The following is a 22,445-nucleotide window of genomic DNA, read 5'->3' on the forward strand; positions in this document are numbered from 1 at the left end:
ATTTTTCTTGCACACCCTGTATAAAAAATTACGTCAATTTTTATACTACTGAATAAAGAATTGAATAATCTTATTATTTAGAAATAAAAGGTGGGGAAAGTGGAAGGGAGTGGATTGACAAATGACAGATGTATGTACCGTAAAAATGTGTCCCCCTTAGATCAAAAATATAGAGGTGGACTCTTTTCTTTGGCCCACACTGTATTGTTGAGTTCTATATTTTTAATCATCTGATATTGGAATAAACTGTTTAGCAGGCCGAAAGTAATTTAGTAATGTTTTTAGTAGAATAGAATAGAAAAAGGGGGAGATATAGGTACAATTTTTGAGGTAATAATAAAAATACTATAGGTATAAAAAAACTTTAAAAGTTGAGAGGTTTTCCATAATGCTGTGAATGATGAGAACCAATACAAATACAAATTTTGCAAAGTATAATCAAAACATATCCGGTTAACAAAAAATTTACATAATGAAACTCTCGACATAAACAAAAAAATTAATAATTGTAATTATAGTATAGATAATACTGTACAAATTATGTAAAATTCCAATTGTGGATTTAAATAAAAATATAAAAGTACAAAAATTTATACAGTGCGCTGGAATAAGTGTTCCCCCCCCCCCTTATTAGCTTATTTATTTTTAGCACATAAGCAAAACGCTCGGACAGGTCGATTTTTAAAATAAGCGTAGTATATTATGGCATCAATTTTTCGAACTTTACGCGATCCCTTACTTCAGGCGACAGGCATAACTTTGATTTTTTTAAATACATCATGTGTCAACTCATTAAAAAAGTCTTCAAATTCTGATTACAAAAATGTGTAAAACTTTAATCCTTTTTGAGAGCATAGGCACAAAATTTTGATCGACTTATTTTTTGCATTCATTTTTTTTCGAATTCTGAGAAGACTAATAAGTATTTTTGAAAAATTTAAATGCAGAATGAAAGATTACAGTAGATATTACCGAGGGTCTAAACCTATAGAACTTCTACTATAACGTTTATTTTAAAAAGTTACAGGGGTGAAAAAAAAGAGAAAGTTGAGTGTGATTTTTAATTTAAAATATCATTTAAAAGAAACTTTTTGTTTATTCTAAGGAACTTTTTGCCCTTGGTAATGTTATAATCTTTTATTCTGTGCTTAAGTTTTTCAAAAATACATATTAGTTTTCTCAGGATTCGAAAAAAATGAATGCATTTAACAAGAATTCGAACGAAGTTTTGCGCCTACGCTCTCAAAAAGGATTAAAGTATTACCTACACATTTTTGTAATCAGTATTTCAAGAGCTATTGAATGAGGTGTCACATGATGTACTTTACCATATAAAAAAATCAAAGTTATGCCTGTCACCTGAAGAGGCATCGCAAACGTTTTGATTATGTGCTAAAAATAAAGAAGTTAATAGGGAGCACTTATTCCAGCGCACTGTATGTAGTTGCTATTGGTATGAAAAAAACTAGCAAATAAATAGATTAAAAGTATTGTATAAAAGTATACATGAATGAATATTAAGAATATTCTTTACAGTCCCTCATCTTTTTGGAAGTATCTATTTCAAAATTAGCTTTTGTGTAGGATAAATTTACACGAATGTAACATGTAGTACTAGTTAGACCCAAAACAAAAAGTATAGCTAACTGATAATAAAGACCCAACACTGGAGCTGTAACAAAGTTAATAACGATCCCAATTGCTTGAAAAAATTGAAAAATGGCAAATGCGCAGGCACTATTTTCGCTGTACACTGTACCTAATAAAGAGTATATTACATTTATAATAACTGAATCTCCAAGGCCTAATAAAAAAGCACAGAACATAGCAATAAAAACACTACTTTCTATAACAGCTTCTTCGTCCGTATCAGAAAAGGTTGAGGTATTAGGAAGATTAATAAATATTAAAGCAAAGCAAAGAGTGTGTATACAACACCCTACTATGGCTAAATTACTTCTGCCAAATTTTAACAACTTTTGTCCAAATAAACTAAGAACTCCACCTCCGAACACTTCACCAACACCTATAAGGATTCCGGATATTCCTACCAATCGTTTACGATCGTCGAATTTCTTTGTAAATCCAACGCAAGAACTATACACTCCACTAAAAAATCCCATTTCCAGTCCGGCGTAGAGGAAAATGAAACTAAGCAAAAACATCTTTCTAGTTATAAATAACTTAGTGGCACTTACAAAAGCCTCGACAGGCCCTTCTACTTTAACAACTTCTGCATGAGGATCTTTTTGTCGGGCAGGTTGTGAAAGTAAACAAAAAATTATAAGACCTGCACTACAAACACCTGCAAGAGATAGTATCACATAGGTCCTTGTTGCTTCATTGATTACTTCCTTGCCGCTGAACGCAAACATAACTAAAATATTTCCAAAAATCATACTAAAATTTGAGAGAAAGGTAAATATTCCTGAATTCCTGGAGATTGTCTCTTCAGTTGAATTTAGGGTGATGTAGTTCCCTTCACCTATCCACAGTAACGAAGTTCCCAATCCTATTAAGGCTGATATTGTATACAACAGCCATACCTTCGGAATCAGGAACTGTAGTATAAACATAATATTAAAGATGACTCCCAAACACATGGAATATTTAGAACCAATGAGATGTATCACTGAAGGTGTTATCCAATTAAATAAAGCATAAAATGCATTATTTAAAGCAAGGCTATAATATCCATTTTCAGTAAAAGATGAATCCTCTTTTTGTATACTGTCAACTATCGTTTTTTGAATATTAAATAAGGTAAACGTGCCAGTCATTAGTAACAAAAAGCCGAATCCCAATAGGAAAACGTTCCGTAAATTAGTGTCCATTTTGTATGCACTTCAACTTAACACCAATATTCAATGTTGTTAGGTTCACACATAACGCATAACCTTATTTTTGGCAAACTATAACGTTTTGCAACACACGAACATTTCACGAGACTAAACAAAACACAAAACAGCAACATTTAATAATTATCTACCAGCGTCAGCGGTCAGCGGGAATATTCTGTGAAATGTGAAAGAGAGAGTCATCTACAGATGCCAGAGACGGACTACCTACACTGTTTATTGATAAAATATTATTATGATACATCCACTTGAAACAAATCTAGTCAAATGCGCTTCAAATACAAATATATATTATATAAGCAATCATGACTAAATTAAATAAAAATATAGAAGAACGTGGTCATAATAATAGCAAAAAACTACTATAAATTAAAGTCTAGATATAGCCCACTGGCACGTTCAGATGACAAGCGCTTAACGCATGTTTTGATAACGCGCGATTACAACTACATACATATGCATACATATACTAAAGCGCGTTAACATGTGAACGACTTAAAAAAAGTTCCTAAGTAAAATGTATGTACAGTATTTTTACTTCAAAAGCGATATTACGTAGGTCAAAATTTTTGACGTAAGAGAACTGTCAAAACATTAGAATGTGACTTTTCATTATTGCCATGTTTATTATAAACATGTAAGAGAACTGTCAAAACATTAGAATGTGACTTTTCATTATTGCCATGTTTATTAAACATGGCAATAATGAAATGTTTATTAAACATGGCAATAATGAAAAGTCACATTCTAATGTTTTGACAGTTCTCTTATGTCAAAAATTTTGACCTACGTAATATCGCTTTTGTAGTAAAAATACTATACATAGTTGTAATCGCGCGTTAAGCGCTTGTCATGTGAACGTGCCTTAATGAATTGATGTAGTTGTGCCCACTGCCTATCATAAATAATATATGTATATAAAAAAAAATATCAAAACTGGTAAATCTAAGCAAAAAAAATATATTTAAACATGGGAAATAATATACATACAGTGATGAGTGCACTAATAACCGGCAAAATAACGTAAAATATGGAAAACATAATAGGCCATTTCAAGAATTTGACGTTTGAGAGGCAAAACTGTCAAACATTGTGTTTGTCTATATTATTTGCACCACAGTTTTTAAGTTTTTTACCATTAACAGTTTTTTAGTTATATTTTCCGAACATTCTGTTGTACGCCAGTCAATGGGAGCAAGCATAGAATATTACCTCCGAATTCTATCCTACTGCATGGATTTTAATGAAATTTTGGGCTTACTCTCTACTTATCTCCTAATTCAAAGTGCCTATGCCGATGTGTGCTTTTATCTTGGGGGTGGTTCCCACCCGTTCATAGGGGTGGAAAATTTTTTGGTTAAAGTTACCACGGATTTCGCTAGAGAACCTAATTCTAAGCAAAAACTGTTCTATAATTCTTTTTGAAAACTCAATATTTTTTGAGATATTCGTGGTTGAAAATTGGCCATTTTCATTGAAACATAATACCTTTTCGAACGGTTTTTCGCGAATACCTTAAAAACCATGCATCTAACTAAAAAAACTATGTATATTAAACATTTTTGTAGGTTATAAAAAACAAAGAGACACTTGCCTTCATAAATCTTCTAGTTATAATAAAAAAAGAGATAATATGGTAGGTAAAAATAGTTTGTTTTTTGGTACATTCTCAAATTGGTGTATTCAACTTGAAATAACAGAGAAACGGTCATTTTTAGGTGTATAATGCTACTTATACCTTTTGTAGTGCTTGAAAATACCCTTAAAATGAGCTATATCAAAGGTCCATTACATTAAAACTAAGCGAGATATGCTGCAAATAAAATTGATAACTAATGTATTTTAAGAAAAAATGAGAAGTAATTTTAACCCCCATCCATCAAAATGTAAATGCATGGTTTTCCCTCTACAATACCTTTTATTCTTCTTCTTAACATGCCCTATCAAGTCCCCTTGACGTTGGCGATTAACATGGCGAAACTGTCTGTGTCTCGAACTATTCTAAATAGGTGTTCTGCTTTCTTTATTCCTGTCCACTCCCGGATATTCTTCAACCAAGAGGCCTGCTTTCTACCAGTTCCTCTGCGTAGTTCGATTTTACCCATCATAATAAGTTGAAGAATATTATACCGGTCTCCCCTTACTACGTGCCCAAAATAGGCCATCTTTCTATATTTGATGTTATCAAGCAGCTCGCGGGTAGCATTTGCTCTCTTAAGGACTGCCACATTTGTCAGCATAGCCGTCCATGGTATTTTCAGTATACGTCTGTGCAGCCACATTTCAAAGGCCTCCAAACGGTTATTGGTGGATATTTTTAATGTCCATGCTTCGACACCATACAAGAGGACTGACCAAATGTAGCATTTATTCATACGCTTTCGAAGTTGAAGTTGCAAGGTGTCATTACAGAAGAATGACCTCATTTTTAAAAATGTCGTGCGGGCTATCTCGATTCTACATTTTATCTCTTTATCTGGATCTAGTTGATCAGTAATATGGCAACCAAGATATTTAAAACTGGGTACTCTTTGAATTATATGACCATCAACATATAACCGCGAATACCTTTTATTATAGTGTTTTTTCTATGTTCAAAAAGTTGGACGGGATTAAAATGAATGATTTTTAAAAATGCGCTCTATAATTTGATTTTATTTTTTTTTTAAAAACCATTATTTTAATCCAGCCCAACTTTTTGAAAATAGAAATAACACTATAAAAAAAATATTGTAGAAGGAAAACGATGTATTTAAATTCTGATGGATGAGGGGTTAAATATACTTCTCATTTCTTCTTAAAATACATTAGTCGTCAAATATTTTGCAGAATATATCGCTTAGTTTGCATGTAATCGAGAATTAGTATTCACTACACTTCAAAAGTTATTAGTATCATTATACATCTAAAATCGACAGTTTCTCTGTTATTTCAAGTTAAATACACCGATTTGAGCATGCAGCAAAAAAAAAACAAACTAATTTTACCTACCATATCCCTCTTTGTATTTTAACTAGAAGATTTATGAAAGAACGAATCTCTTTGTTTTCGAATAACCTACAGAAATATTTTATACAGTTTTTATGTTAGATGCATAGTTTTTCAGGTATTCGCAAAAATACGTCCGAAAAGGTGTCATTTTTCAATGAAAATGGCCAATTTTCAACCACGAATAACTCAAAAAGTATTGAGTTATCAAAAAATAATCATAGAACAGTTTTTGCTTAAAATCAGGTTCTCTAGCCTTTTCCGTGGCTATTTTAACCAAAACATTTTTCACCCCCGAGAAAGGGTGGCAACCACCTCCAAGATGAAAGGGCACATCGGCATAGGGTAGACTTTGTTTCTTGAGCTCTTCCCTACTTACTGTGAAAATATCAAGTAAATCGATGTAGCAGGATGGAATTCGGAGCCAAATACCCTCATTGACTGCCCTATTGTAGATTTTGTGTAGTTTTTAGTTGTAGAAGTACTTGAACGACTTTCTTTAGTTTTAAGCAGTGAACAAATAAATATCCCTAATAACACAAAACATTCCAGGAATGTTCCTAGAGGGTACACACAGGACATTGAAAACATTCCTGGAATGTCCTCAAAAGCACACGAACGTCCCTGGAAAGTCCCAAGAAAGTGCTGTGTCAGCATTTTAAACATTCCTTGAATGTCTTGTTGGAACATTCCATGAATGTTCTTAGGACATTCAAAGTATATTTTTTAGACATTCTCTGAAATATATCGTCAGTGATGTGACAATACCTCCTATATGTTTTTTCATGAGTTTTGCAGGAGACGAAAAACATTTTTTACGGTCACCTCCTGTTTTCATACGTAAGTTTTGACTTGTTTTGTACTAAATAGATAGTTGAATTTACTACAAAACAAATCAAAAAATATATAAAAACACGAGGTGGCCCAAACAAGTTTTTCATCTCCTACAAAATTCATGAAAAAGCAGATAGGAGGTATTGTCACATCACCGACGATATACCAGAAGTACAGTAGGAAAAATGAAAGAATACCCATGAACGAACATATAAAACACGCTGTATTTTCCTGTCACCGTGTCTCACAAAAAACTGGTCAGAACAAATACATGTAATAATTATTGTTACTTGCACTGGACAATTCTCTTTGTGACACGGTGACAGGAAAATACAGCGTGTTTTATATGTTCATGCATGGGTATTCTTTCATTTTTCCGACTATATATGTAGCCATACCAAATAATACATCCTTGATAAATATAAACATTTTTATTGCACAAAATCTTGTCATATATTTTTTCCATAATCATCACTACGATAACGATTCATTGTATTGAATTGTTCATTAGAATTACAATCTGGTCATGACTCTGACCAATGAGCAATTTTAATTTAACCTAAATTACTACTGTTCCTTAAAATGAAGAGCTTACCCATAGCGTCTCTTATCTAATCTAACAGGCACACAAGCACTATGCTCTGCTTTTCTAACCGCACTATTCTAACATACACATACACACAAGCATTATGCTCTGCTTTTCACGATCACTCAAACTAGTTCAAAAGGCTTTGTTCTCTTCAATCTTCTAGTTTGCCCAGTAGTATCCAGGAGCTGGATTTCCTCAATATTCTTGTAGGTACTTACGAAGTTGTTGCTTGTGACTTCCAACTTTACTCCAACTTTAAAAACAAATCCAGCTGTAAAATATTTATGTGCCTGAAGGCTTTTGTATGCTTTCATCTATAATATCTATAATAGTAATTTGGTGGAATGCACTTTATGGTAAAATCCAATTCTGACTGAATTGTATATGGATCTAAATCCCCAATTATTTTCAGCTTCAATAAATATCTAAAACAATAAAAGAAATAATGTTATTGCTTGCAAAATTCATCAATATTGATAAATATCAGAGAAAAATGAACATTGATAAAAATTGTTTGCCCTCTTTCTCCAAACATCTGGTGTCTCCAATAATAATTTCCTTAAAGAATCACTTTGCAGTGTGGTAAAGTTTATAAAGTTCACAAAATACAGCAAACGAAATCCAAATGAATCCAAAATATGACGATAAACAGTGAAATGATGAAATGAAATGATATTACAAACATAACCTCTGTAACCTGTATGCCATGCCAACCAGAACCAGAAGTCACGTGGTTTGGATTGCCTAAATACATATACACGCGCAGCAAATTTGAAAATGAATGCAAATTGAATAGTAAATGGCCTCTCTTAAAATATAGGACATTGGTAGTATGTTCATAGAATGTCTTGTGGTAACATTCCACGAATAACTTAATCAGATATTCACCGAATGTTCCTTGAATGTCCAGTACATTCAAACATTAATAGAACTTTGATAGTACATTCCTGGAATGTTTTGTGTTGTTAGGGATGAGTGCATATAAAGCTGTTGGTAGACAACACAAATGTTGCTAGTAGGTACCTAGACGCACAGTAGTAGGTACAAGCAAAATATTGGCAAAATAAATATTATAGGTCCACTTTCTCTCAAGGAGTCCGAGTTAACCTACGTTTTAAACGTTTTTCAAGCGTAAGTAACATGGGTAAAGATAGTTATTTTGCGTGTTCTTTAGAACGTTTTATAGCATTTAACCATTGCTTTTGTCTCTCAGATAACAACTTATTTAGTTGTTATAGATTCTTGTCTCTCAGATGAAAACTTATTTAGTTGTTTTACGTTTAAAATGTAGTACCTACCGATGGTCACCAAAAAAACTGAACTTTATCATGAATATCTCGCATTCCACACTTTAAGATACAACAGAAATGAGGCAAATTTTCTGTTTAGACTAATTCTTCTAGTGAAAATATTAGGAGTAATGTAAGGAGTGATTCCTTGTACGAAACAAAATTACAAAGAAATGCAACTAAAACTATATGTAACCAACGAACTCTCAATACTGACGGAATGGCCCTGTCCCATTCAAACAGTGAAGCTAGATTGCGGCCAACATACAAGAGAGAGGTCCTAGAGAGAAACAAAGATGTCAGGGGAAATTTGCTATAACTACCACTGCCACTATTAATTTTTTTGTTTACGAAAGTTGCCGATTATCTTCTATCTTTCCCTGACTATGCTCTCTCATCCTGGCCGCATTAAATTCGCTTCATGCACATTCCATCAGGGCTTTTCATTCACAGTCATTTGTTTCAAGCTTCTGTCATAATATGTCGTATAATACTTGTGTATATTAATATTATACACAGATTATACAATATATTATAATATAACAGAAGCTCGAAACAAATGACAATCGATGAAAAGCCTTATTGACAGTTCGTTGTATAAAACATATTAAGAACTGATAGAATAACAGATTGACTTAACCTGGACAGCATGTTGGAATGGCCTATGGCGTATACGTTATGAATAAAAAGATATATGTAACTATAGTAAAATCACGATAAAGATGCACTAGAAATAAACAAACCAAGACAAGTTGAATGTTACGAGGAGCACTCCCGAATCATGATTTGCAATGTACAGCTGGTTCCTAAAAAAACTGATATACTGAATTCGCTCTACCAAGATTCACTTTGACACATCCGGAATAGGAAACATACAACACAAAAATTCCTACCTCACACTATTAACTGCTAAAATCAACTTAATCTTTCATTAAAAAAAGAAGAATTATTAGAAATAGTGGAAGTGTCTACTAATCTCACAAAATTTTGTGGAGTTTATTTCTACAAAATATTTTTATTTTGCACAATAAATAATTTTGTCATTTGTTATCAATACAATATAATGGTGTAAAAAAATAATTATTGATTGGCGTAAGGTTTATGTTATTTTATGTCTGTTTACTATTAATAATATTGGCTATGAGCAGGTGCGTTGGTTGCCTAGTAATTTTCAGTCACTTCTGACAACTGAACTTCCCAAAAAAGAAATTACTAACGTCAGTATCAAAGTGAATCTCGATAGACCGAATTCAGTATACGACTCTTAGTAAGATTTGATCATTTTGAGCAGTGTATTTGATTGGGTTAACATTATATTATATTTATTATGAATATGACAGACAAATAACAAAATAAACAAACAAACAACAAACAAGTGATTACATAATATGTTAATTCATAAATTGTCATAATTATTAAGGTCTAAATTTTGATATTATTTTGAATTCTTGCAGTTTTCGCATCTTCAAAGGATTCTCTTCTAACCTCTCCAAAAGCGTACTATCTTCATGAGCTGTAGATATCTTTAGTTTTCCAGAACCTTGCTCTCTTTCGAGAGTTTGTTGCTCTCTCCATATTTTATTAATATTAAAAACCGTTGTTCTGCTTACGTTAATATGGTTCTTTACGGCAGATAGTGACCAACCATCTTCTAATTTTGTTACAATTCTTGATTTTAGTTCTTTGCTAGCATGTGGAGCCATTTTTCGAGGTTGAACAGAATAAGTTATCTGAAAAGTTTTAAGATTTGGCAGTGACAGTGACAGTGACATTATGTAAATAATAAGTATTTATCCTTCAAAATACACTATTCAATTTTCTAGAAATACGCTTTAAGAGTCGTATCAGTTTGTTTAGGAACCAGCTGTACAGTTACGGTCATTGAATAGTTTACAGGCTTACGTATCTAGGAGCCGATTTTTTAAATTATTATGGAGTTTTTGTGCACACAAATACGTAAACGTAACGCATCTTTTTGACATGTACGCTTGCGCATTAATGGTTGAACTCCCGTATCTCGATACGTATTACCTAAAGTAACGCTCTGATACGTACGTGAGAACGCATCCCTATCGAGACAAAAGTCACCGAATGCACACGAGGATCTTGCCCGATTACCTACCAAATCAACATTTCATCAGCGTACTACCCGTTTATAAACATTTTAAGGTTATATTGGTTTTTGGTTTAGTCTATTTGAGTAAAATTATTCTGTGTTTGTAATTGGAAATTGGAACTTCATAATAGATTTAAAATTTTATTGTTTTTAAGTTGTCTGTTAATAAAGCAAAACAAACAAATCTTGTATTAATCTAATTTAATTTAAGACATACGGTGATCATCACAATTGATAACTAGTTAAACAAATGACCTAGTCTCACCCATATTAAGCTGCACCCCCCACCATCGCGAATAAAGTTCGGACTAGGCAAAAAATGTAGTGCTATTTATGTGCTAATTAGTTGCTCTAATCCGAATTTTGTTGATCAAACCGTTGACCAAGGAATCGCGTTGAAAGTGGGGGGGGGGGTGCAGGTTAATGGCAAGCTGCACCCACCCACACCGAAAAAAGCTCAAACTTCTTGATCTTTTTGGTGATTAATTTAGTGCTATTTATGTGCTAATTAGTTGCTCTATTCCGAATTTTGTTGCTCAAACCGTTTACCAGGAAATCGCGTTGAAAGTGGGGGGGTGCAGGTTAATGGCAAGCTGCACCCACCCACACCGAAAAAAGCTCAAACTTCTTAATTTTTTTTGGTGATAAATTTAGTGCTATTTATGTGCTAATTAGTTGCTCTATTCCGAATTTTGTTGCTCAAACCGTTTACCAGGAAATCGCGTTGAAAATGGGGGGGGGGGGGTGCAGGTTAATGGCAAGCTGCACCCACCCACACCGAAAAGAGCTCAAACTTCTTGATTATTTTGGTGAAAAATTTAGTGCTATTTATGTGCTAATTAGTTGCTCTATTCAGAATTTTGTTGCTCAAACCGTTTACCAGGAAATCGCGTTGAAAGTGGGGGGTGCAGGTTAATGGCAAGCTGCACCCACCCACACCGAAACTTCTTGATTTTTTTGGTGATAAATTTAGTGCTATTTATGTGCTAATTAGTTGCTCTAATCCGAATTTTGTTGCTCAAACCGTTGACCAAGAAATCGCGTTGAAATGGGAGGGGGGTGCAGGTTAATGGCAAGTTGCACCCACCCCCACCGAAAAAAGCTCAAACATCTTAATTTTTTGGTGCAAAAATTTAGTGCTATTTATGTGCTAATTAGTTGCTCTATTCCGAATTTTGTTGCTCAAACCGTTGACCAGGAAATCGCGTTCAAAGTGGGGGGTCCAGCTTAATGGCAAGCTGCACCCACTCACACCGAAAAAAGTTCAAACATATTGATTTTTTTTTGTGATAAATTTAGTGCTATTTCTTGAGACGAGAGTCTGTACCATTTAGTCTAACCAATTGTTTCCTATCATCCAAGTAAAATTGGAACCAATTCAAATAAATACCTCGAATTCCGTAGAAATTTAGTTTTTTTTATCAAAATGTCGTGATTTACACAATCAAAAGCTTTGGCGTAGTCACAAAAAACGGTGGCAGTGTGAAGATTATTATTGAGTGCTTGGTAAAAGTCATGTAGTACAGAAAACACGGCATCAGTGGTACATTTATTATTTAAAAAACCAAACTGATTTTGTGATAAAATGTTGTTTTCAACTAGAAAGGACATAAGTCGAGCTTTTATGAGTCTCTCAATAATTTTGGAGAGTACCGGTAGCAGTGCAATAGGTCTATAATTTCAAATATTAGATTTTTCACCACCCTTATGAAGAGGAATAATGATGGCTGTCTTTAGGCACTCTGGAAATTTGCCTTTCTCAAAAGAATCATTAATAAGTGAGATGAGGACTTGTAAGACATTTTCTGGGAGATTTGAAAAAATTTTTATCGATAAACCATCAGTACTACAGGAAGATTTGCTTTTGATACTACTGATTGTTTGGATCAGTTCAGCTATATCAACTGGTTTTATAAAGAATGAATTCGAGACCTTTCTTGAACAAGGGAGATAGGAAATGGGATCTTGTTGTGGCAAAATAGTTGATGTAATGTTTTTACTCACATTAACAAAGTATTCATTTAGATTTTCCGGGTCTGGAAGAGAAAATGTTTGAGAAGTGTGGGTTTTATTTCGAAGATCGTTTATTATGGACCAAGTTTCTTTTGCAATATTTTTAGAGCTATCCAGGCGGTTTTGATAGTACACTTTTTTAGCTGATTTTAGAAGTTTAAGATAGGTTGCCCTGTAATTGGTGATATAATCAGTGACAGAGACGTTGGTTGTAAATTTCTTGATGTAGAGTAGTGACCTCATATTTTTGGCTGACATTCGTATACCTTTGGTAGTCCAGGGTTTATGATGTTTAGGCTTAATTTTAATTAGAGGAAATGCTTTATTGAAGATACATACAAGCTTATCAAAAAAATCGCGGAAATTATAATCCACGTCCAAAGAAGGAAATTGCCACTCAGAGGTTAAGCATAAATTTTGGAATTTACGAAAGTTCCGGGTGGAAAAAATCCTGCCTAAACGTCGGGTTTTTAAGGAGGGTGTGCTGAAGATATTAAACTTCGGAGTACGAAGACTGGGTCAAGCGTGACCCGAAATTCACTTATTTCTTAATAAAAAATGAATAACCATTTTCAATGGAACTTTACCGCGCTGAGCAGATGGGACGTGAATTGTAAATTGTAGAATTCCCTCATCTTCCTTAGTCTCAGCATCCGTATGGCTTGCAAATTGTAGAAGCCTCGGAGGTGTAACCAGAGAAGGTTCCCATTGTTTTCATTCTGGTGGGATGTAGAATAGCATTATGTTGTTTTATATGCCATTAGAGTGAAAACTTAGTCTTTTTATTTCTTAATATTTTATGAAATAATTTTTTTACAAATCCGATTGATCGTAAGTTCTCCTTATTTGCTTCAGTCTATTTTTTCGTATATAATTCGTGAACATGCAAATTACAGTTTTTCCTCTACGTAACATCTATGATGCCGGGTCAGTCCTGACCCGGTCTTCGGATTTCGAAAAATATTTTTAATATGTTTGGCGGTACACGTAAATCGCAGCCGTCTCTGTTTACGGGTATACGTATTCAAATATATGGCCGGAGCGAATTTACCTATGCCCGTTTTCTGTAAGGTATTAAAATCTGGCCGCCGCAGCGAACTAGTGTATACCCATGGGAAACCATCTTAAAAAATTTAAATACAATAATTTAGGATTATAATGGTTATGTTTGTTTGTTTTTTGTTGAATTAAAGATACTGTTTATTAGTACTGACTATTTAAAACATCCTTATAAATAAAATGAGAATGGGTCACGCTTGACCCATCTTCGTAATCTAAGTAAGTCAAATAATCTCCGTACTCCGAAGGTTAAACTTCGAATAAACTGCTTCGTGATCAGTTAGACCAGCATTAATAATTGTAGAGCGGACATCAAGGGGTGAGAAATCTGAGACAATATAATCGATTATGGTAGATGAAGTTTTAGTAATCCTTGTAGGAGAATCAACGTGCATTGTTAGACCATACGATTCAAATATATTGACAAATGATATTTGAGCAGCACAAGCAGCAGCATAATCAATATTGAAGTCTCCGCATAAAATTTTTCTGCTTTTATGTGGCAGGTCATCTAACAAATTTAACAGGTTCTGAAAAAATAGTTCCACGGAAGAGCCAGGTGATCTATAAATGCAAATATTATAAAGATTAAGATTCTTATTGTAAACTAAGGAAAACTCAAAGTGGGCTTCATTTAACAGAAAGTCGTAATTTGTTACCAAAGAAAAATCATTATTTCTTGATAAAATCAGGGTGCCCCCGTGCGCTGAGCTTGGACGGTCATACCTAGCAATTGTGATGTATTTTTCTACAAAAAAAGGCTCGTTGACTTGAAGCCAGTGCTCTGTAACCACCACTATCGGGGGAAATCCTAATTCCTCCAGAAACAAAAACAATTCATCCGTTTTGTATCTTATAGAACGAAAATTAATCGGAACCATGCTAAAGTTGTTATTACTAATATTATAATTTGAGGATTCTAGTCCTTCAGAACACGTCGTGATGTTTAAAAATTTCGTTTTGGAGAGAGAGCTGAATAGTAATTTCGTGATTTTTGTAAATGGATAATTTTTCCAGAAGTTAGGAAGGACCTAAAAGTAGCAAGATCAGCTTCCACCTCATCTGGACCAATTCCATAGACTTCGTTAAATTCTAGAAGAATTTTTCGCAGATCTTCGGTCTTGGTGGGAAGCCCTTCGGAAGCCAAAAACAGTTTAACGCTTGTGTTGGTAAATCCTTCATAAAACACTGACGAAGGTTGGTCGTGTAGAAATGCAAGATGAAGTTTAATGGCTTTTAAGATATATGGTTCCCTTAATCTGGCTAGAAGATATCGACTATTAGAGTTATTGGTTAATCTAACTCTTGGTGGAGTCAAAGGATCCAGATTTATAGATGGCTCTAAAGTATCTTTTTTAATAAAATTAATCTGCGAATGGAAAAGATTCGTAGTTTTGCAAATTTCCATTGCCTGCTTGTCTGAACATATGTTTGTGATCTGTACTTTATCTTTGCTGTTGCATAAACTGGTAGTTGGATTTTCCAGGCTAACAGAACTTCTGATATTCTTCTGATTCTTATGTGACTCAGTCGAAAGCGATGGTTCGGAATATGCAGATTCAATGGACCATTTAATATTTACACCAGGTGGCCAAATATCCTTATTTAATAATAAGTTGATAGATGATCTAGATTTTATACCAATTTTAAATGAAGAACCAGCTGCTGTGTCGGCATCTTTAACGAGGGCGTAACATTTTATATATTCTTTGATATCTAGCTCCTCTTTAATATGGTGTACCACTTGTATAGGGGTGTATATTGGGGTTAAGTTACTAATAACCGCAAAGTGACATTTATCTACTGTGTTTTTTGACTTTCGCTCTAGACTTACTTCGCAACGTTGAGGCTCTTCAGTTTGGGTACTTGTGGTGGCATAAAATGTTTTTTTGTTCAATACCTTTTGAACCTTTATAGTCTCATCTGAACCGCCATAAAAAATTGACGATAAATTGAAAATATCATGTTCCATCTGCCTTATAGATTTTAAAACCTTTTCAGAGTTCACCAGGTTATTTATTCTATCTTCTTCTTCTTTAAGTACCGTGCCCAAATTTTTAGGGGTGGATAGCTTCCATAACAATTTGCTGATATCGTTCTCGATCTTGTGCGGCATGTAACAATTGATCTGCTGATAAGCCAGTCCATTGACGAAGGTTTCGGAGCCATGAATATTTCTTTCGACCAATTCCCCTTTTTCCGTCGATCTTTCCATTGAGTATTAACTGCAGCACCCTGTATCTGCTACCTCTCATTATATGCCCCAGATATTCAAGTTTTCTCTTTTTTATCATCTTCATTAAGTCACCTTCGCCTTGACCTACTCTGTTTAAGACTTCTATGGATTTATTCTATGGATCTCGTCAATTTTTTTAATAAGATAGTCCAGTTTGTCGTCATTTTTAGTTAACAAATCGTAAGTCTCAATAAAAACAGAGAGATTATCAGAAAGTTTTTTAGTGACTTGTGTTAAGGCTTCAAAGTTTTCTAGAGGTATTTGATTTTTAGATAGATTAGTTATTTTTTCATTTAAATATTTTAAGCTAGGTGAGTCACATAGTGAACAAAAAAATTTTAGATGAGAAAATTTTTGTTCTAATAAGGCTTTTGTGGTGGATTTATTTAAACCAGTACATCGCATGCAGAAAGAACGATGGCAATCTCCATTACATTTCAGATTATTTAATTTATCCGAATCCGAAAAATGTGAAAGACATTCCTCACAGCTGTAGGTCATGGTCAAACTTATATTGCAACAATAAACAAGGTCGACGTAAGTAAGCAAAAATAACTCTGGGGAATATAGCCTTGGTACGATATGGGCGCACTGCCTTATATATATATAACAGCGCTAACAGGCCTTATAGGCCTACGGCTTCTAAATTCTGGATAATATTTCTCCATTCTGTTCGGTCCTCTGCACTCTTTCTCCAGTCCTTCACCCCGATTTCTTCCAAATCCCTCTCTGCAGCCCCTAACCATCTCTTCCTTGGTCGACCTCGTCTCCTTTTTCCCAATGCTCTGTCATTCAATATTCGTTTGACGTTTCTAGTTTCTGGCATTCGAGTAATATGTCCCAGCCATCTAACTCTTTGGGCTCGTATTTTTGTCGTTATTTTTGGTCTCCCATACATCCTCATTACTTCTTCATTTGTTCGTCTCCTCCAGGTTTTCTCCGCTATCTGTATACCTCCAAAAATTTTTCTCAGGATCTTCCTTTCCCATATCTGTATCTTCTTCTCCTCTTGTTGATTCATTACCCACGTTTCGCTCGCATACAACACTGTGGGCCGTATTATCGTTTCATACATTCTGATTTTCGCGTTTATTGATACATTTTTTGCTTTTAATATCGTGTTTAAGGCACCCACAACTCGACTTCCCTTCAATAATCTTTTATCTATTTCTTTTTCTTCCCTTCCAGTACTGGTTACAGTCACTCCCAGGTATTCGAATTCTGCTACTTCCTTAAATTTATATTCATCTCCTTCTCCTTTCATTTTTATATAGTTATCCTCTTTATTTATATCTCCTTTCATTACCATGTATTGTGTTTTTCCTTGGTTGATTCTTAATCCATACCTTTTTGCTTCCGCTTCGAACTTTTGGAATATTTTTTGGAGATGTTCCTTTGTTCTTGTTAGGATGACTAGATCATCAGCGTAAGCTATAAACTGCTGTCTGTTGTTAAATATGGTACCGCTTGTATTAATTTTTATCCTTCTTACTATGTGTTCTAGTACCAAGTTAAATAAGTCTGTAGATAGAGGGTCACCCTGTTTCAGTCCTTTATTCACTGTGAATTGTTTTGAAAAATTTCCTTCCAGTGTTATCCTGTTTTTTGTATTGTTGAGCGTCATTCTCACTAATTTAACCAGCTTTCCTGAAATACCCAAGGATCTCATTGCTTCATATAGCATATCTCGGTCTACTGAGTCGTAAGCCTGTTTAAAGTCAATGAACAACATGTGTAGTCCCAAATTTTGTTCGTAGCTGTTGTTCTGTATTAGTTTTAATAAACATATTTGATCTGTTGTTGATCTTCCTGGTCTAAAACCTCCTTGGTATTCTCCAATGATCTTATTTACCTCCTTTTGCAATCTATTTCGGATGATTTTTGCAAGTATTTTATAGGCCACTTCTAATAGCGATATTCCTCTATAATTTTCGCAACTTGTTTCATCACCTTTTTTGTAGATTGGACAGATGAGTGCATTGTTCCATTGTTGCGGCATTTCCTCTTTTTGCCAGACTGTTAATATTAGTCGGAAAATTTTTTCTTGCAGCTTTTCTCCTCCTACTTTAAAAATCTCTGCCGGAATTCCGCTTTCTCCTGCGCTTTTGTTATTTTTTTGCTTCAATATTGCTTCTTTTACTTCTTGTAGTGTAGGTTCTTCTTCACGTTGTTGTTCTGTGTTATCCTGTTCATGTTGTTTTATTTCCTGGGGTTCTGCTTGTTTATTTTCATTTAATAGTTCTTCAAAATACTCCGCCCATCTGTTCAATTTTTCTGTTGTTTCTCCTAAAAGCACACCGTCTTTACCTCTACAATAACTTGTTTTACTCTTTGCAGTTCCTCGAGATTTTTTTACTTCTTGGTAGAAATTTCTTATTTCCTTGTTTATGTATGATTCTTCTATTGTTTTCAACTGTTTGTCAAGATGTTCTCTTTTCTTTTTTCTGCAGATTTGTTTTACTTCTCTTCTTGCCATTTTATATTTTTCTGTAGTATCCTGTGTATTATTTTTGTCTTTTTCTATTTTTGCTTTATTTCTACGTATCAATGCTATTTTACAATCCTCGTCAAACCAGTCTCTTCGTTTCTCTGCTTGTACTTTTCCTAGACATAGTTCCGTTGCTTCTGTCATCGCTATCTGTATATTCCTCCATTCTTCATCAATATCTTCTGCGGTGGGGTAACGAAGTCTTTTATTTATCTCTGCCACAAATTTGTTTGCCGTTTTTTCTTCTTTAAGTAATTCTATCTTGTATGTTAATCTTTCTTTTGCTGTTCTTGGGTTTCTTGGCAGCTCTTGTTTAAGTTTGGCTATCGTTAGAATATGATCGCTATTGGTATCTGCCCCTCTGTAGCTTCTGGAATCGGTAATTGCTCTGATATGTTTACTTTCTATTAATACGTGGTCTATCTGGTTTTTTGTCCTTCCATCTGGAGATATCCAAGTTATCTTATGAATATCCTTATGGTCAAATCTTGTGCTTACAATTTTCATTTTATTTTCTGTTGCAAATTCAATTAATTTTTTCCCATTTTCATTTGATTCCTTATGCAAACTTTTTCCACCCGTTATACTTCTGTAAATCTCTTCTCTTCCTATTTTGGCATTCATATCTCCTACGATTATCTTTATGTCATATTTCTGAATTTTATCCATCAAATTACTTAGCTTCTCATAGAACTCTGTCTTGGTTTCTAGGTCTTTTTCTTCAGTGGGGGCATGTGCATTAATGATGCTAATTTTTCTGTACTTTCCTCTTATTCTTAAATAACATATTCTATCTGATATTGCTTGGAAGTCTATAACTAATTTACTTATTTTTTCTGTCACCATAAATCCAACTCCAAAATATCTGTTTGTCCCGCCACTCTTAAAAAAGGTTCTTTTTCCTATTTTGACTATTTCAGTTCCCAACTGTTTTGTTTCTTGTAAGGCCAGGATGTCTACTTTGTAATTCTCCATAATATTATCTAAATTTTTTAAGGCACCCTCTTCGTACGTACTTCGTACATTCCAGGTTCCAATTTTTATTATTTCCTCATGTTTTTCTTTATTTGTATCGTTTTTTCCCTCATTTTCCAAAGTCGTTATTCCTTTTTTTGCCATGTCAATACCATATTTCAGCCGCTGTTCTTCGTTTATTAGTTTTTTGAATTTTCTATCAGCTGTTCTCTCTCCTCGTCCCATATCCAGATTTTGCCATTTACTATTAATTTCTTGTAGCCGATTTTCGTTTGCTTACCTTTGCTTCTTTCTTCCTTTGCTATTTTAGTTATTTCCTTTTGTATTTCTTTTTCTTTCGATGTCAAATCGTTGTTTATATAGATACGGTCTTTATGCTGTTTTAGTTTACTTTTCTTGTTTAGGATTTCCATTTTATCCGTGAAAGTTTCTGTCTCTATTGCGCATACTGTTTCTCCTATTTTTGTTGCACTTCTTAGTTTTATTTGTGTTTGCAACTCTTGGGCTATGAAATTTTCCATTTCTTCTTTTAATTTCTTATCATCATTTGTTTGTACTTTCAACCCAGTTACGATCAAGCTTTTCTTTTTGCTAAATTTCTCCAGTTGCTCCATTCTTTCATGTAGCAATTTTACTTCTTTTTTTAGTTTTTGATTCTCTACTTTTACATCCATTAACTCTTTATTGGTTTGTTGTTGTTCTTTTCTTATTTGTTTTATTTCCTGAAGCATTTCATCATTTTTATTCATGAGCTCTCTCATCATCGTAATCATAACATTTTCCATGTCTTCATTTTTTTCGTTGCCTGCTTTGCTTGGTGACCGTTTTGTAATTTTACTTCTATTAAAACAATCATCCAAGTTTTCTCTTTTGCGTTTCGTTTCGTTATCGGTTTCACTTCCTGTGTCATTATCCTTTCTTTCCATTTTCTAAAAGTGCCCCGCTAAATGTTACAATTAGAAAAATCTGTATAGAATACAATATAAAATATAAGGTTAGTTTAAAAAATAAACCTATATTAGACACAATCTATAAACTTAATTTAGAAATTAACTTTAAGCCAGTTCGTAATCACCGTAAAAATTAAAATTATTGATTTTTAATTCTCGCACTATTTTAGATTTATTTTATAAGTCCGACTCTGCACTGCGAAAATAAATCAAGTCTGTTTGACCCATCAAAACTTGAATTTCTTATCAGTGGTTTTATTTTATTTATATTGTTCGAATAATTATTGGCATCTAAAATACCTGTTTACAGTAAATAATGGAGAGATCTTACTTTTTCGATGCTTTGGACGATTTATTTTCACTCACTAGTGCACTTGTACTTTTATTTACACACTGTGTTAACTTGGCGATTTATCTATTCGTAATTCCAATGGAAATTGGATTATTCACGGAACAGACGTTAATCAACCTCACAATTTGCCTACCAGGACCGTTCTGGGCGCACTGCCTTACTCGACATTTATTTCGACCCTATTCATGGGACCAACCGTGGAACCAACAAGAGACGTAAAACAAGCGGAGAGGGACTCAGAAATAGGCGACCTCGCCAAAGAAACAAGGATGAAAGCTACGAGAGCAGCAGACCATATAGAAGAAGCGGCCATGAGAGCTGTGGAAACACCAGACCATGTCGATGGACAGACATGGAAGCTGCCCAAGTAGAGGAATGCCTCGAGAAAATAAGCCTTGAGACAAAAAGTCTATCTGGGGCTAAAAGAGGAAGACTTAAAAAAGCCGAAAAAATGGCTACTGGGACGAGGGTTAAAGAAAACCAACATAAGAAGACCAAAGGCCAAGAGGTGAAAAGTGGCCAGACCAAGGGAGTCAAAAGGACCCGGACTGACGGCCCGATCCCAACAAAATCCCTAATACCAAAAGACCAACTGGAAATACTATAGACGCAGATATCAACGTGACCACGAGCGGTAATATGCAGACTGGCACAGTCGATAGCGGTCAATAGAGAAAGAGCGGTAAAATGCAGACTGGCATTTATGGCGAAATGGCAGATAAATTAAGGATGACGGTAATTCACAGATCCTGAGGTAAAACTGAACCAGGAACAAGCAGACCTGGTTCGGATAAAGTGGGAAGAGGCAGTGGATGAGGCACTCGGTGGAAGTCAGAATCCACTGCAATTTCTTAGAACTACATTCAGCGCGAGGATTCTGTGGATCCACTTCGCGAATGAGCCTACCAAATCTTGACTGAAGGGGCAGTACGAGAGCTTGAGATCTCTGGAAGTCGGCGGATTTGACGTTGGTCGAATCCAAAGGCTTGAGAAAACCCTGTTCTTGTGCACCAGCAGACCGACATAATCGAAAAAGTGTTCAGCGAGTCGCTTGGGCAAGCAGACTGCAGGGCTCAATACGACAGACTCGACACTGAAAAGCCAGAAGGTAGAGGGGCAGGGAGAAATCCTTACGCACTCGATCAACAGGGTCTCCCTTGGAGCCTAGAAACAGATCCAACTCACGGCTTTTTATAGGATGGGATGGGTAACGTTCAGGATCGTGAGGGAGACAGATGGCAAAGGTGAGAATGATCCAATCCAAACCAACCTTCCGCACAGTAGGGTAGCTTTGGCAGAACTTGCTGTGGTGATGAAAAGGTTTTATGTTACTCTCATCCAACAACCATAGGTAAACCAGGATGGAATCAACCAGAAAGGTATCTCAAGAATAAGCGGCGAACTGCTTTACAGTAAACCCGCTAAAGTATCGAGAACCTGCATAATAGCTAAAAGCAACATCAAAATACCGCTGTAACTAATTTCTGTTCCAGGGATCAAACGGCAGTAAAACTAATAGTTACAGAGGGAGACAGAATGAAGGAGAAAATACTCCGATCAGCCTACCGACACTATGATCCTAACCCACCACCACCAAGAAAATTGAAGGAGCTGATGAGAAACTGCAGAGGCAAAGGATCGCAGATAATCATCGGTTGTGACTCCATTTCACATCACATCAGCTGGAAAGCATCGGAG

General features: G+C 34.7%; 1 protein-coding gene across 1 annotated transcript; it reads right to left on the minus strand.

The window, feature by feature from the left end:
* Positions 1–1,517: 1,517 nt before the first annotated feature.
* LOC126886139 (UNC93-like protein MFSD11) lies at positions 1,518–2,780 on the minus strand. Its single transcript, XM_050652986.1, has one exon. It carries the CDS (start codon positions 2,778–2,780, stop codon positions 1,518–1,520), a length of 1,263 nt encoding a protein of 420 aa, XP_050508943.1.
* Between the last annotated feature and the right edge of the window lie 19,665 nt (positions 2,781–22,445).

Source organism: Diabrotica virgifera, chromosome 6, assembly GCF_917563875.1.
Source record: "Diabrotica virgifera virgifera chromosome 6, PGI_DIABVI_V3a".
Classification (NCBI taxonomy): domain Eukaryota; kingdom Metazoa; phylum Arthropoda; class Insecta; order Coleoptera; family Chrysomelidae; genus Diabrotica; species Diabrotica virgifera.